Source organism: Morus notabilis, unplaced genomic scaffold (assembly GCF_000414095.1).
Source record: "Morus notabilis unplaced genomic scaffold, ASM41409v2 Scaffold358, whole genome shotgun sequence".
Classification (NCBI taxonomy): domain Eukaryota; kingdom Viridiplantae; phylum Streptophyta; class Magnoliopsida; order Rosales; family Moraceae; genus Morus; species Morus notabilis.
Window position 1 is genome coordinate 339,225 of NW_010363902.1, and position 14,638 is coordinate 353,862.

At 36.2% G+C, this 14,638-nt stretch overlaps 2 protein-coding genes across 3 annotated transcripts; one reads left to right on the top strand and one right to left on the bottom strand.

Moving 5' to 3' along the window:
- Positions 1–1,147: 1,147 nt before the first annotated feature.
- On the bottom strand, positions 1,148–3,390 carry LOC21397618. Of its 2 annotated transcripts, none has more exons than XM_024170163.1 (2): positions 3,018–3,390; positions 1,148–1,904 (listed from the first exon to the last, which is right to left on the bottom strand). In XM_024170163.1, exons 1-2 carry the CDS (start codon positions 3,366–3,368, stop codon positions 1,374–1,376), a joined length of 882 nt encoding a protein of 293 aa, XP_024025931.1. In that variant the 5' UTR covers positions 3,369–3,390; the 3' UTR covers positions 1,148–1,373. The 2 variants fall into 2 exon arrangements, with proteins under 2 accessions (XP_024025931.1, XP_024025930.1); XM_024170162.1 differs by having other exon boundaries at positions 1,148–1,907.
- A 6,760-nt stretch (positions 3,391–10,150) lies between these two features.
- On the top strand, positions 10,151–10,670 carry LOC21397619 (small acidic protein 1). Its single transcript, XM_010105170.2, has one exon. It carries the CDS (start codon positions 10,237–10,239, stop codon positions 10,420–10,422), a length of 186 nt encoding a protein of 61 aa, XP_010103472.1. The 5' UTR covers positions 10,151–10,236; the 3' UTR covers positions 10,423–10,670.
- The last annotated feature ends 3,968 nt before the right edge of the window (positions 10,671–14,638 follow it).

The following is a 14,638-nucleotide window of genomic DNA, read 5'->3' on the forward strand; positions in this document are numbered from 1 at the left end:
TCCTTCAGTTTCCTCGGTTTTCCAAAATCCAAATCAAGCTCATTTTTCTAAACCACAAAACAGCAGAAGAATCAGCTGAATATCCCGATCAAGATCCAAATTTCATAAAATCTCAAAGCTGAAGACACAAAAATGCGCAGAGATTGAAATCCCAAACCCAAAAGAACTACAAAATTACACATATCAAAGCACATATTCCATTCCTGAAATGCAGAAAATTAAAAAAAAAATAAAAAATTAAAGCACACCACTAACAGTTTTATTAAAAAAAAAAAGGAAAAAAAAAACTTACTGAAAGTTGAGTAGAAATAGTGGAGGCAAAGAAGACAACCCAGATCATCACGTGTACTTCGAAGCTCGAGCTAAATGAAGCTCAGCAAATCGTGAATCACACTGTACCAAAAGCAGAGACACAGAGAAAAACACAATTTTTTTTTAAAATTATGTACTTAATTTGCTAAGTGGAGGGAAAGAGTACTAAAGTGAAAGTTTTCTACGGTTCGCCAAATGAAGAATTCAGAGAAGAGGAAGAGAAGAAAAAAATTGTTCTTCCAAGGAAAGTAAAAACACGAAGAACAACGAAATCATAAAAATGAAATGGAAAAAAGGAAAGAAAATTAAAACCTTGTCATTGAGCCACATCCGATCATGATCAAAGAAGGGCTGACGGCGACGGTAGTGGTTGTGTAGAAGTAAGGATCGGGGACAACAGACGAGAGAAAATTGCTCGAGAGACAGAAAGAGAAAGAAGAAAAAGAAAAGAAAAAAACCCAGAGCTTCTACGATGAAGCTTCTATTTCTTTAAGCTAGAAAAAACCCAGAAGATAAAAAGCTTGCGGGTTTTAAAATAAAGAAAAAAAAAACAGATAAAAGAAGATAATTCATATCTCAAAAAGGAGCCTTAAAGTACATGAATAACATAAAATCAGTCATTGAAGGTGTATCAGATAGAAACGAGTCTGCAAACAGTTACTGCACCTCTTCTTAACTGTATCCTCACTTTTTATGACACGTATGTATTATTGTAACTAGATATATTGTTTCTTGGGCCTTACACAATGAAGAGTGAAGATGATGGAATTTTCAGAAAAGATCCTATCATCGACTTAGGAAGAAACATGTTTAAGCATGCTTCAAAAGAAAAAAAAAAAAAAAAAAAAAAAAAAAAAAAACCAGTCCTCCCAGTTTAATAAGTCTTGACATCTTGGATTCTCCAGGTGAATTGTGATTTCTTGATCACTCCATCAACATCTAGCAAGAAAAGGGTCAAGCCAACCAGACGGTTGAAAAAGGCGTCTCAGTACTGTGACTTGACCATTCCACAAGAGACTGAATCCAAATTATTTTTATCATCCGAGTTATGTTTGCTATTCTCACCACAGCATTTTAGTCCAAGATCCCAGAAAAGGGAAGAAGGCAACTAACAACCTCAACAACAAAGGTGTGTCACTTTTCCTCTCTCTCCTACTCAGCTTACCCTTCTCGGTTTCTGTTCTGCCTGATCCACCCATCCTTCTTGATTGCCTTTCCGCTGATTTAACTCGTTCGAGATCATCCCATCCGCCGAAACTGGCTGCTCTTTGGCCACCCTTCTCAACTGAGCCTTCATTCCCAACTACCCATGATTGGTACCGCATTTTTCCCTTGCCCGGTTCCTGGCCTTCATCATCACCTTCTTCTTCCTCAATTTCTGGATCAGTTGCAGAGCCGAAAGATTGTTTCTTTCTCACCCTGCGTCTGCGCTTTGGTCTACTTTGCGTCCCTCCCCATAGCTTCTCGAATGCGAATGACAGCGCTGACTGACCAAGTGGGATTGCTAATGCCATGAGAAAGGCTTTCGGGCCAGTAGCCAACAACCAAGATATAAGTATGACGGGAAGCATCCAACCATAGGACTTGAAAACCTGCTGCGACCAAAAAGCAACATAACATTTACACCTAGCACCGTAAATCTAGTGAGTAGAAATAAACCAATGAAAACTTGCAAAAATGAGATGCTTTGAATCATTAGTAATGTGACGAGGTATTTTTGTAATTCATACTCAGATATTTCCTAATCATAAGGTAACGCATTCGGTGATACTCCTGTCAAGACGTTAATATCTATCGAAAAGCAACATAAAAACACATCAGAAGATTTTGTTGATGTGTTACACAGTGTGTCGCTTAATGAGACACTCAAAAGACAGTTTGCTACCTCGATGAGGTGCCTTGTTTACCTGAGATAATGAACACTCATTATAGTACTTTTCATTTGTGACTTGCTCAAGGGCGCAAATTAAGAAATTTGACATTGAATAACAGCTTGACGTAGGGCAATAAGAAAGAAAGAGAATAGGGATCGGGGAGAGAGAGGGGCAGAAATAGAAGAGGAGTTCAGAATTTAGAGAGAAAAGAGGATGAACAATAGAGAGGAAATCTAAACATTCAATACTAAACGTTCAATATTATTAATCAAGTCTTTAGTCTGAATTGCAATGGCAATCTTTGCATTTGAGTAAGTTCCTCTTACTTGTTAGTTTCCACCATTTGTTAGTTTATTTTCTGTATTATTTAGTACACTGATCTTCTTCATAAGCAATTCTTATTCCTCACCACAGCTCTTTCCCAACTTAATTACCAAAAATTTGACCTTGAAAGTTAAAATCCATCTATACAACCTAATTAACTCTAGAATCAGCAGACTACTAAACAAAGTGTTGAGTAAAATATTCCCCAACATGTCAGATTATTTTAGTCTAATTTATGTCCCAAATGTTGGAAATAATGTCTCATTATTCCAAAATAAGCTTCAAGTTGATAATATAATAATAAAGATGATGGATGTTAATGACAGAAAGAGCTAGCTAATAGCATCAAACTAAAGAATCATAAGACAAAACCGGCTAATTCAATCCTACTCAATAATCAAATAAAAACAGAAAAGAAAAAAAGCTAATAGCTTATCCACAATCCGAAACTAAACAATGCTCAAAAATGAATTTAAAAAAAAAAGGGACTACGAGCAGAGTTTGAACCTTGAAAATCCAGAAAGCATCAATGGCGTCCTCGAGAATCCCACCAGAACCGTCATCCATATCGTCGGACCACCACCGCCTCTTTTTCCCCTTAGTTCTGTAATAATCCTTTCCTTCATATTCATCGTCGTCGTCTTCTTCTTCGTCGGATTTTCGTTTGAAACCAAAACCGAATCTTTGGGAGCGAACGGTCTCCGCATTGGAGTCCCAACGGCGGTAGGCGGGGGAGAAGGAGCGGCGAGAATGGAAGAAGAAGGAAGGAGGTGGATTTAGAGAGAGAAAGTGAAATGGGAAAGTGGGTCGCCATGGCGGGGGAGGATGAGAGAGGACGATGACGACGACACTCGCCATTGGAGGTTCTCACCCTGAGCTTCCATTTGCCACGCTGTTGTTATCTCCTCCACTATTAATACTTAATAGGATTAATTTTATAAAATTTCCCTAAAGTTAGGTCCTCTTTTCATTTTATTCTTCAAATTTGAGAAACTATCAATCTCACCCTCCAAACATCGAAACGTTAGCAAAACTACCCCTCCTTCCCTTTGGTGTGGGTTGGGGGTGGCAGTAGTGTTGAAGGATTTTGGAGGGCAATCTCATTTCCCCTTTATTTTTATATGTCTAACTTTTTTTATCCCTTGAATTACTTTATTAGACCCTAAGGATCATTTATTATTGTTTATTGATAAATTAAGGTAGCTTAATTTAAGCGACCAACACTGAGAAAGCTAATTGATCAGGCCATGCCACATTAACAATTGGTCCAAACCATGTCGACCGACGCCCTCCTCTTCTAGCTGTTATCAAGGAAGTTGACCAATGAGACAATGTTGCAATTAGTTAGCAAACGAACCATCTAACAACAACAATCGATCGCCATTGTTTGGAACCAAAAATAATAAAATAATAATAATAATAATAAAATTAAAAATAAAAAGTAATATAGCCTATGTGACTTAGACTTCGTTTATTTTACTGATTCGAGTTTTGTTACAATAAAAATCTCTTAGAAATAATCACATTTAACTTTTTTACTACAGTAAAAAATTCTCACATAAAATCACATCTCAACTCAATCAACGAACTAAATGGGTCATTAGTATTGCATTCATATTTCCTTACATCACAACAGCAACAGCAAACAACAACAACAATAAAAATTTGTTTCAATTTATAGGGTGGCAATTCTCTCTCTTTCCGTCTCTCTCTTTAAATTAGTTATTTTTAATTTGAACATATACGTGTAAAAAATAAATAACTAGGAATTAGTTTCACAGAAATCAGGTCACGCATGCAATATTTATAAAGAGTTCTATATGCAAATCGATCGCTAGTAATAGATGAAAGTGCCCTAACAGGTCATCAAAAACCTTAAAAGCCCATCAAATAGACAAATATCGAAATCACCTCAAGCATAGTTTTTTAACATCCCGCTTTATATTTTAATAAATAAGGCACTTTTATAATGAGAAAATTATAATAAAGTACAATACAAAAGTTAATATTGATGTTCTTGTACAACTCGATGTTTTCGCACATGTCGATCTCATGCTCTAGCACCGTAGTGACACGTAATTACAACTATAAGTAAGATGATGATGATGGCTAACATAATAAAGTTTATAGCTATTAAGAAACTATCATCATAAAAATTAAAAAGAAGGAGATTGTTGAGGAACATTTTTAAAGAGTGAAATTTGTGGGTGACCATTAAGGTTAGAAAACTCAATTATTTATAAGGTAAAAACTAACCGTTTTTTACCGTTGAAATAGTGACTGGACGATTTTGTCCTTAGCCATTATGAACTATATTCTAACCGTTGGAATAACTGTTAGGATCAGTGATAGGATGATTTTTACCCTTATTATCTGTTAGGAATAATATTCTAACTCTTTGAAGAAAATAACTGTCAGAACAATATTTGAAAAATTTTACCCTTTGTTAGTATTTTTGAGGAAAATATAATTAGAGATATTAATCGATGTTCGAAACTATGAAGAATTATGAAGAAGACCATAAAGAATAATAGTAAAATCAGAATATAATTTTGATAGCCCGAGCGAAGACTGTCTCAACATCTGGTTTTTCTTATTCTGAGAACAGGGATTCCAGATCAGCATCTTCTTCATCACGGCTTGTTGAGTAGGCTTGCAGTTGTTGAATGATTCTAGCTGACTTGGCAGATTTCTTAGGACTGTTTTTTGAATAATGTCATTTTTCTCCGCAGTTGAAGCAGAGGTTTGATTTTGGACTGCCTCGTCTTTTCCTTCTGAAGAATCTGAATCTCCTTCCTTCTTTCCTATTGGACCTTTTGGGCCTGCGAGACCATCTTGAAGGATCACTATAGGAACGCCTTGGAGGGCCACAAGAACACCTATTTTCCTTACATTTGATATGCAAGTAAGGCTTTTTGCATGCCTTTTTTAACTTGCATCTTTCTTTCATCATGGAGAAAAATAGTTATTGTGTCTCACAGAGCTTGTTGAGAGCCGCCAATGACAGTTGATGGATTTCTCCAATGGAGATATCCTTTAGTTCTTTCTTGGTTGCAAGTATAGACCGTTGGAGTTCTGGTTGTAATTCTTGAGGAAGGGAGGAAAGGTATACTTGGCAAAGGTTGGGATCATTGAATCCATTGAGCAAGTAATACCGCCGAGACATTCTTGATAATGAAACTCAATGTCTTTTCTTCTTAAAGAACAACATTTCATTTCAAAGTATTCCCGGCACATCTGTTTATCAATCAAATTGTAGTCCCTAATGAACTCTTGGTATATAAGTCTAAGAATTCATGTTGCAATGTCTGTCTTGATAAACTGGAGTTGCTTGTATCCTCTGAGACTTCGAAACCAATCTCTGAGGGTACCAGTGAATCTGGAGGCAAATTCTCTGAGGACGGCCTGTAATTCTACTCCAAGCTTTGTCATCTATAGATCAATCCATGCTCTGAACTCATTGATTTTGTCTCTCTATTATTCTGGAGAGGCTTTATCAAAAGTGAACCAGGGACCAGCTGTGGGCTTGGAGAAGGCATTCTCTGGTCGTTGTTGTGTATCAGGGGGTTTTTCTACTATGGGAGAAGATTCTCTCATTTCTTCATGGGTCTGCTGATCATTAGACCCTTTGGAGGTAGCCATCAGTTGTCGTGTTATGTCCATTGTTCTTTCAGAATCTTTTGAGTTATTTGTTGTTTCAGATGAGCTATCTACTATTTTAGTTGGCTCTAAATCTGATTCTGAGAATATTTCTGAAATTGTTTCTGGGACTGTTTCTATTATTGAGGAGAGTGCCATGTGAGCAAGGGTGTATCATGGGATTTTTCCCTTTCCTTATGTTCCTTCTGTAGCCGGTTTGGCCTTTTATAGAACAAGCTCATCTTCTTCTGATAATAGACTCATTCTAGTGGTTTTTGGTTTTGAAGAAGTTGGCCTTGGTGAAGTAGTTGGCTTTGACCAGATTGTGTCTCTGAAGATCTCATGTGTCATCTTGAAGATCTTTGAATAGTCAGGCTGAGATGAATATGAGTATGAAGGGAAAAGTGAAGGTCCGAATGGAGGAAATGGATAGGAAGGAGGATCAAACATTCTCATTTCTCTTCTATCCAAATCTCCATCGATTTGTCTGAGTTTAGCTTTTAGTCTCGAGATTTATGCTTCCTTGTTGTCAAATTTTCAACCAAAATACCCTTGGTTGATGAGGTCTCTTAAGTCAATTCTTGACTGGAGGTTGTTGTAGAGCCTTCCTACATCATCACTGAGGATGTCAAGGTTCTTGTCAGTAAGATTGGACTCGACTACGACCTTATCAACCTTTGTTTCAATCTTCTGTAAGGCCTGGTTAAGTGCCCTGGCATTTTGAGTTTGCCAGTTCAGAACTTCTTCTGCTTGGAACAGAGGCTTTGTTCTAACGTCTGGTTGTATCTCTGTAGGTTGGACATATGGTCGTGAGACCACCTTGGTTGTCTGGTCCATCTGCCTTTCGAGAGTTCGGAAATCTCGATCATATGGTGAGAACATCATACATGGTGCAGCACCTGATGTGGATGAATCCTCAGGTTTCTTCTTGAAAACCCAGGGACTATCTGGATCATCAGGATGGTATTGTCTTCTGATTGTCTGAGATTGAGGCTTGCAAGTTCCTTTCTTTTTTCTCCTTCTGCTGCTTCGATAATCATCTTCCTCATCATCTTCAAGGTCCATCCAACAGTCACAACCTGGGTCACATATAGAGGGATCAGTATCCCATATGAAGTGACCATCGATCTTGTCAGTAAATACCTTGGATCCACCTACTTCAAAGCCGTTGACAGGGATATCTTCTTCTGCAGATACTAGTTTGATCATCAAGGATGGTGTTGTGCTGGAACCTTCATCGGGAAGGTTGAAGATAGTTTTTACCTTTCCATCTTCAAATCAAACGAAGGTTGGATCAACTGTGCGGATGGGCTTATGATTCTAGTGTAGTTTCTCATAATTGGTAAACCACTCAAAAGGCATAAGTTATGTCATTTCTTCTTGGGAGAGTTGCTTGGGAATCTGCACAATGCTAGGTATGTCATTTCTTCTTGGAAGAGTGGCTTGGGAATCTGCACAATGCTAGGTGTTGATACCCAAAATTCTACAAGGTAACGGCCCAGCTCAGATCTAATAAATACAACTCCAGATATGGCATGTGGACCTAAGCTACGTTTCGGGGACTTCTATGTGGGTCGTGATTTGGTAGGCCAAGGAATGTGACCGTGCCCATTTTATCCGGCCCAATTAGATCATTGGCCCACTTGGGGTGGTCTTGGATCTATGAGGGAATTAGGATAACGTGTGTTATGGAGGAAATTAGACAGAGTAAAACAAATTACCTAAGCTTACAGCCGCTACCTTTACAGTTCTAAATCTTTTATAAGTAGCCTAGAAAAAGCCTATTGGTCCATTACCTTGTACTAAGAGACAAAATAGCATTTTTCTCCATGTCTTTCCTCTTTTTCCATTCACTGCCCTTACCTTCCCAGGCGGCAAACGCAGTCTCTTCCCCAAAAAACTCTAAGGAGCCAGAGTATACACAGACAAGGGAGGGCAACCTTTTGACCGTGTGGCTGCCCAATAACCTACTTATTCATCTTTTTGGTAAACCTCCCTCTAGGATCAATGAAAACTATCCTTAAATCACACTGGAAATGCCTTACCGAAAGGGACCTTTGGGGGGATTTTAGCCAAAGTTCAAAACTGTTGGAGGGAAAACTTCCCTCCTTTTACCGTGTTCCTGGTCTATAAATATTGTTGTCAAGACCTCTCAAAGGGGGACGACACTGGGAAAAAGGGAGAAAACGCATGTCAAAGATCCCCTATTCTGGCTAATTTCCCTAGATTTCCAGTTTCTATCAGAGCGACCGAAGGAGAATTTTATTCTCCATAACTTCCGGCGAAGTCCCTCTAGAACAGGTTTCTAGGCGTTCTCCCCATCGGAAGTGGTAACAAAAGCTCCCCGGAGCATCGAAATCCCTTAACCATGGCCTAACACCCCCCACGACAGAGTTTTTATCCCTCTATACACTACGTCCGTCGGAGTCATTGTGTTCACAAATAGGGAGATATAACCCCATCGCCCACTTAGGAACCTCCTCTATAAACTGGTCACATTCCTCTCCCACACTATATGCTCACTGGGAGATCCCCATCAGAAACTCTTCACCGTCACGGAGCCAAAGCCGCAACGGGTGTCGCCCTCGGATACCATCATCCTCGGGGTCATCCGGGTCTTGCCTACCTCAGCCGGGGCCAATCTCATCCCCTCGGCCACCGTCAACGCCAGGAAGCTCCCTCAGCAGCTCTCTGACCACGTCAGTCGGCAAGAGCACAGTCATCACAAACCAAAAAGGGGCCACGCATCCCCTACCTTCCACGTCGACAGGCCCTCACCAAAAGAGCCCCAACACTAGGTATCTCATTTTCTCTTTTTGTTGTGATGAGCAGAGTGTTTGTGGTATGACCTGGTAGTGGGAGGTCAAGTGCATGATTCTGCAGTCTGTAAATGAGCTGATGATGGAGTGTGACTATGTATGAGGATGGAATCTTGTTCTGCACCAGTGATTTGAAGTTGAACTTTAAGACACTTAGACAAGTGTGGGTCTTTTAGTGGAATATTGAAGTTTGGGAAAAAGGTTAATAGGATTCTACTAGCATAAAGTGTGGATAGTGTAGTTTCTATTACTGCATGTTCATATTTTGTGTACCTAGTATCTAAGAGTGACAAATGAACAGTGGCAGGTAATTCTTTTCTACTATGAAGGGTTAGGATAAGCTTGATTGCTCCGAAATGGAGATGAGTGTGACCTTCAGCAATCCATCGGGAGATGAGCTCTTGTGGTATTACCAGGTCAACATACAGTTCTTAGGAGGTATTGGGAAAAAGACACTTATCTAACTTGGATAACTGTATGTATTCTTTAATGGCAGGTCTGGTATTAGTGATAAGTTGTCTAATAGTACGACGGTGTCTTTTAAAAACATTGTATGGACTTAACAAAAGAGGAACTGACTCTTCTACTGTGGCAGCTTTAGGGATGTAAGAATATTCTACTAGCTTTTCTATTTTTAAGGTAAGGGATTTTTTATAGGAGTCGGGAATAGTAATGGACGAGGATAATCTAGCTGGTTCTAAGAGCTGGGTTGATTTCTGGGTATGAGTATCCATGGTGTGTGTGGGACGACTTAAATTCATTTTCAGTTTTTAAGTCATTTTGTACTAAACCGAAAACCGTTTTTGTTTTCATTTTTTTCACATTTTTTCCTCCAAATGCGTTTTCCTCCTCAATTTATGCTTTTTTGTCTCGAAAAACATGAAAAATGAAAACAGAACTGATACCGAACACACTATATATTTGTACGCATGTATAATATAATATTTAAAGTTAAGGACATTCCCAGAGGTAATGAGCGAAAATTAAGAGAGTTGAGTCTCTTAAGGTTGCTGTGGATTTTTAGGGATGAGATTGCCATAATTTTTACTTCAAGGACCATACAGTTAAACCATAAACATTAAGGGGGCAAACATATCAATGCGGCAATTGTTGTGTTGAACGACGCCGTTTGACAGAAAAACTTGCCTTTTGTGTTACACGGGGTTTTTGTACGTCGTCCTCGAGGACTCGCTTCCTCTGCAATTCTTAGAGTGAGAGAGAGAAAAAGAGAATTCTAGAGAGAGAGAGAATTTGTAGAAAGAGAGACGATGAGGCCGACGACGATTGACTACTTCGGCGACATGGACGAGCAAGGTTCGACGATGGCGATGGACGTGGACGACGTGGATCCTCTGGAGATTCTGGGCGATAGCATCATCGCTGACAACAAGATCGCCGACGCCGGGTTCTTCAACTCCTTCGAGGATGATTTCGACGATTCCGATATCAATTGAACCCTCTTCTTCCTTGTCATCTTCGTTTATCATCAATTTCCATTCCTTTCTTTTCTGTTCTTTTCTAGAATTCTAGGGTTTATCTTCTGTGATCGGCCCCAAATCGTCACAAAAGGGGCTTTACTTTATAATTGAAGGGAAAAATGTTGCTTTGATTTTGTTCTAATGCATATCTTCTTCAATTGAATTTTCTTATTGTTATTATCTGATTATGATTACTGTTTAGTGTTTCTTTGAAAAAACAAAAATCAGTAATTTTGTGCAATTCGTGTTTTGTTATTTTATTATTTTTTTATGCTTTGTAGTAGAGATTAGTTTGCAAAAGAAAAGGCTATGTCAAGTGAGGAAATGTTCTGTTTCTTTCATAGAGTATTATGTTAGATCACTTGGATATACATTGATAAATAGATACTGTAATTTCTTGACCAAAATTAATGGATGAAAAGTCCAAGTATATTTTCTTTTGGTCAATTTATGTTTGGTATATGGATTTTCATGTTTAAATCTAAATTCATGGTTTTGATTCTGCTACAAAGTTTTTTCTGAACTTATATACCAAACGAGCATTGTTCAGTTCTAGCAACGGAATGGTTGGGGATTTTCCAAAGTTGGGGATTTTCCCTTTGGGCTTATAGTGGTTTGAGAAGAAGCTGAAGATGATGGTATTGAAGCTGATGATAGTATTTTCTTTTGGTCAATTTAGTTTTGTGCCCTTATTTTTCTCTGTTAGAATTGTTCCTCTTAATTTAATTTTAGAATAATGAAGAAACAAATTCAGGTAGTCAGATTGTGTGCAGTCTGCACGAGTTTTGTAAATAAAAGTTACAAAACATTCAACTCGATTGGTATAGTTGCAAAATAAATAATGAAGGAAAATGAATCAATTTATTCTCATGGAATATATTAACGAGTTATTTAATGCCATTGAGTTTAATTTACTCATTTTATAACTCATAAATTTGATCCTTCAAAGTAAAATCCTAGAAAAGTTATAATAGAAGTCGGAGTTGGAGCCATGAAAGTTTGGTATACTAATTAACAGCCTAAAGTATAACTATGGGATTTATAGAATAAAAAAAAAATTTTAAAATAGGAGGTTCTTTTATTTCTATCCCTTAATATTATTTTATATATTTTTATTTTTTAGATTAGAATTAGTTAAGAGATAGAGTTTTTGAAAAGGATACTTTTAGTGAGTTAGATACTTAAAAAGTAGAGTTTTTAATTTTTTTTTTCAAAAATAAAAGTTCAGAAAACCGAAAGGCATTTGAATGCCTACGCTCAGGATTGCCTATTCCTAGACCATGGTTAAGCAATTTCATATGATTATTATTATATGAAGGGAAATTCGCGATACCAGATCACCATGCATAAAGAAAAGAGACGTGAAAAATTCTAAATATATTAGTTGAAAAGCACGTGCGATAAACACGAGATTTATGGCACATGAGAATTAAATAAGTTGAATCTAACTATAACACATTGGTATAGTACATTTAAAGAAAAACTTAATAAGATAAAATTAGACAATAAAATATTTAAAAAATACGTGGTAGAAAATAATATTTGTTAAGGCGAGAGAAAAGAGATCTTTAAATACGGACATATTCGAGTAAAATTAATTAAGAATGATGTATGAGAAAGATGTTGGATTAGGTATATATTTAAGAGAAAATAGTTTAGTAGAGAACTTGTATAAAAAACATATATTAACAAGGTCACTTGTGATGCAGTAATACTTTAGAGGAGTATATGAAAAAATATTTAGCTAGGGACAACATCAACAAACAATAACATATATTTTTTTAAAAATAGTTTAATTGAGCAACAAAAAAAAAGTATTTTGAGAATCATTTTTGATATAGTAACACTTTACAATGCTAAAAAATAATTAAATAGTGATACATTTAGAGAAAAATAATGCAAGATGAACAAATTAGAAAAATGCTATTTATGAAAAATAGTGGTTGAAAAGGCCACTTAAAAAATTAAGTAGGGTATATTCTTATAAATTTATTTTAGCGGGACAATTAGAAAATAACTTTTGGTATAACAATATAGTAGAGAAGCACTTTAAAGAAATATCTAAGTCGGATCACATTTGACAACAAAATTAGTAAGAGTAAATGAAAGAAAAAATTTAAAAAGAAGGTCAAAACCGAAAAATATAAAAACTTTAGGGAAGAAAAGTAAAAGAAAAACAACCAATTGTTAAAATAAAAAAGGTGAGCAAAGTGCACGTTTCAACCACAACGAGTGTTTTGATCGACGGTACTATAACAGCTACAATACCGTTTTTTATTCTTATTGTAATCTTTTTTATTCTAAATCAATTATAAAAATTCTTTCTAAATTATACTCTTGCACATAATATCTATTTTTTCTTAACAATAAAATGTAACAAAAACTTCTCTCCATTAACTTTTTTTTAACAGAAAATAACATTTATATTTTGTATTTTGGGATTTTTTTGTAGTTCTATGATTTAAAATTTAGTTTGAATTTAAAATTAATTTAAATTTAAACTTTTAATTATGATATATTCATTATTGATTGAATGTAAGTTAAAAATTTTATTAATCTTTTCTGGTAGAATAAAAAAAAATTATGAAGTTTTTTTTAATATTTAAGTTAGTTTAAATATAAATTAAATTTTAAGTAATATAATTTCTAAAATACCTTCAAAATAGAAAATTAAATGTCTATTTCAATTAAAAACTTAATGGATGAGGCTTTTTTTTATTAGCATTTTATTGTTCAGGGAGAATAGACGTGACGTTTTAAAAATCAGGAAGTTAAGTGTTAAGAGGGTATAATTTAGGAAGAACTTTTGTAATTAATCCTTATTCTTATTGTATATGTAAGATAAGATGATTGAACCAACAAAGTTTGATCACTTCCAAATATAAATAACAAAAGAAAGCTCCACTATAACAGCTCCAAAGAGCATAAATAGAAAGCTATACAGCAAAAGAATGGTTACTGATAGTAAGACATATTTGCTCTAATCACCGAGGGTTAGGAATAATCCAAAACGGCGAAGGAAAAACCTATGGGTGCATTTGGAATTGATTCTAAAACGTTTTTGTTTTCTGTACGAAAATGAAAATGAAAACGTTTTCATTTTCATTTTTTAATTATTTCTGAAAATGCGTTTGGTAGTTTTATTTAGAGATTGATTTCAGTTTTAAAAAAAACTGAAACTGTGTTTGGTGGTTTCATTTTTGAAAACATGTATTTAATATATTAAATAAATAATAATTGAATCACAAATAAAAACACTAATAATTAATAAAATATGGAAATTACAATATTAGCTTAAATTATTGTCACCTATACGAATCCCACATTTGATTAGCTAGATGATCTCTAAAATTAACCATGTAATTACGTTGTTGCCGCCCACCCATTTCAGATGTTTCTGCTTCTTATGCATCCATACCATGTTGTTGTTCCTATTGCCCTTCTTGTTCTCCCTCAATATCTTCTACGGGCAAATCGACCTCATATTGTCTAAATAGAGGATCATCTCGCGCGTGCATCTTAATTAAATTGTGGATCACACAACAAGCTATTGGTATAACATTTTGTCTTGGCATCCAATAATTGGTCATATGCCTAAGAATTTTAAACCTTGCTTTCAAGACCCCAAAGCACCTCTCTATGCAATTACGCAGTGAAGAGTGATAATAATTGAATAACTCTTGTGGTCCCGTTGGTTGACCATCATTTCTAAACTGTTGAATATGGTACCTCTGACCACGAAATGGTGCCAAAAAGCCTTGCGTGTTGCTGTAACCGGAATCCACAACGTAATATTTTAGGGGGGGTGGCGCCAAGAATGGGTCATTTGGATCTCTCATAGTCTCAGTTAACACTCTGGAATCAGCAGCTGATCCTTCCCATCCGGTATTGACATAAGTGAATAGCATATCAAAACTACACGCCGCCATTACATTTTGAGTGCACGAATGTCTTTTTCCTCTGTAGATTGTCTGTTGATGTGCAGGTGGGACAACCATCATGTGTGTACCGTCTATTGCACCAATACAATCCTATTAAAATACATAAGGCGTGAGTTACGATTAATTTAAAATTATTTGTCATATTAGTAGTATATGATGAGAGTCAGATTGTACCTTAAACCATGGCCAGTACTTAGGGTTGTGTCGAATCTCTGGGGGGACAATGTTCATATTTGGTAGTTTTATAACTT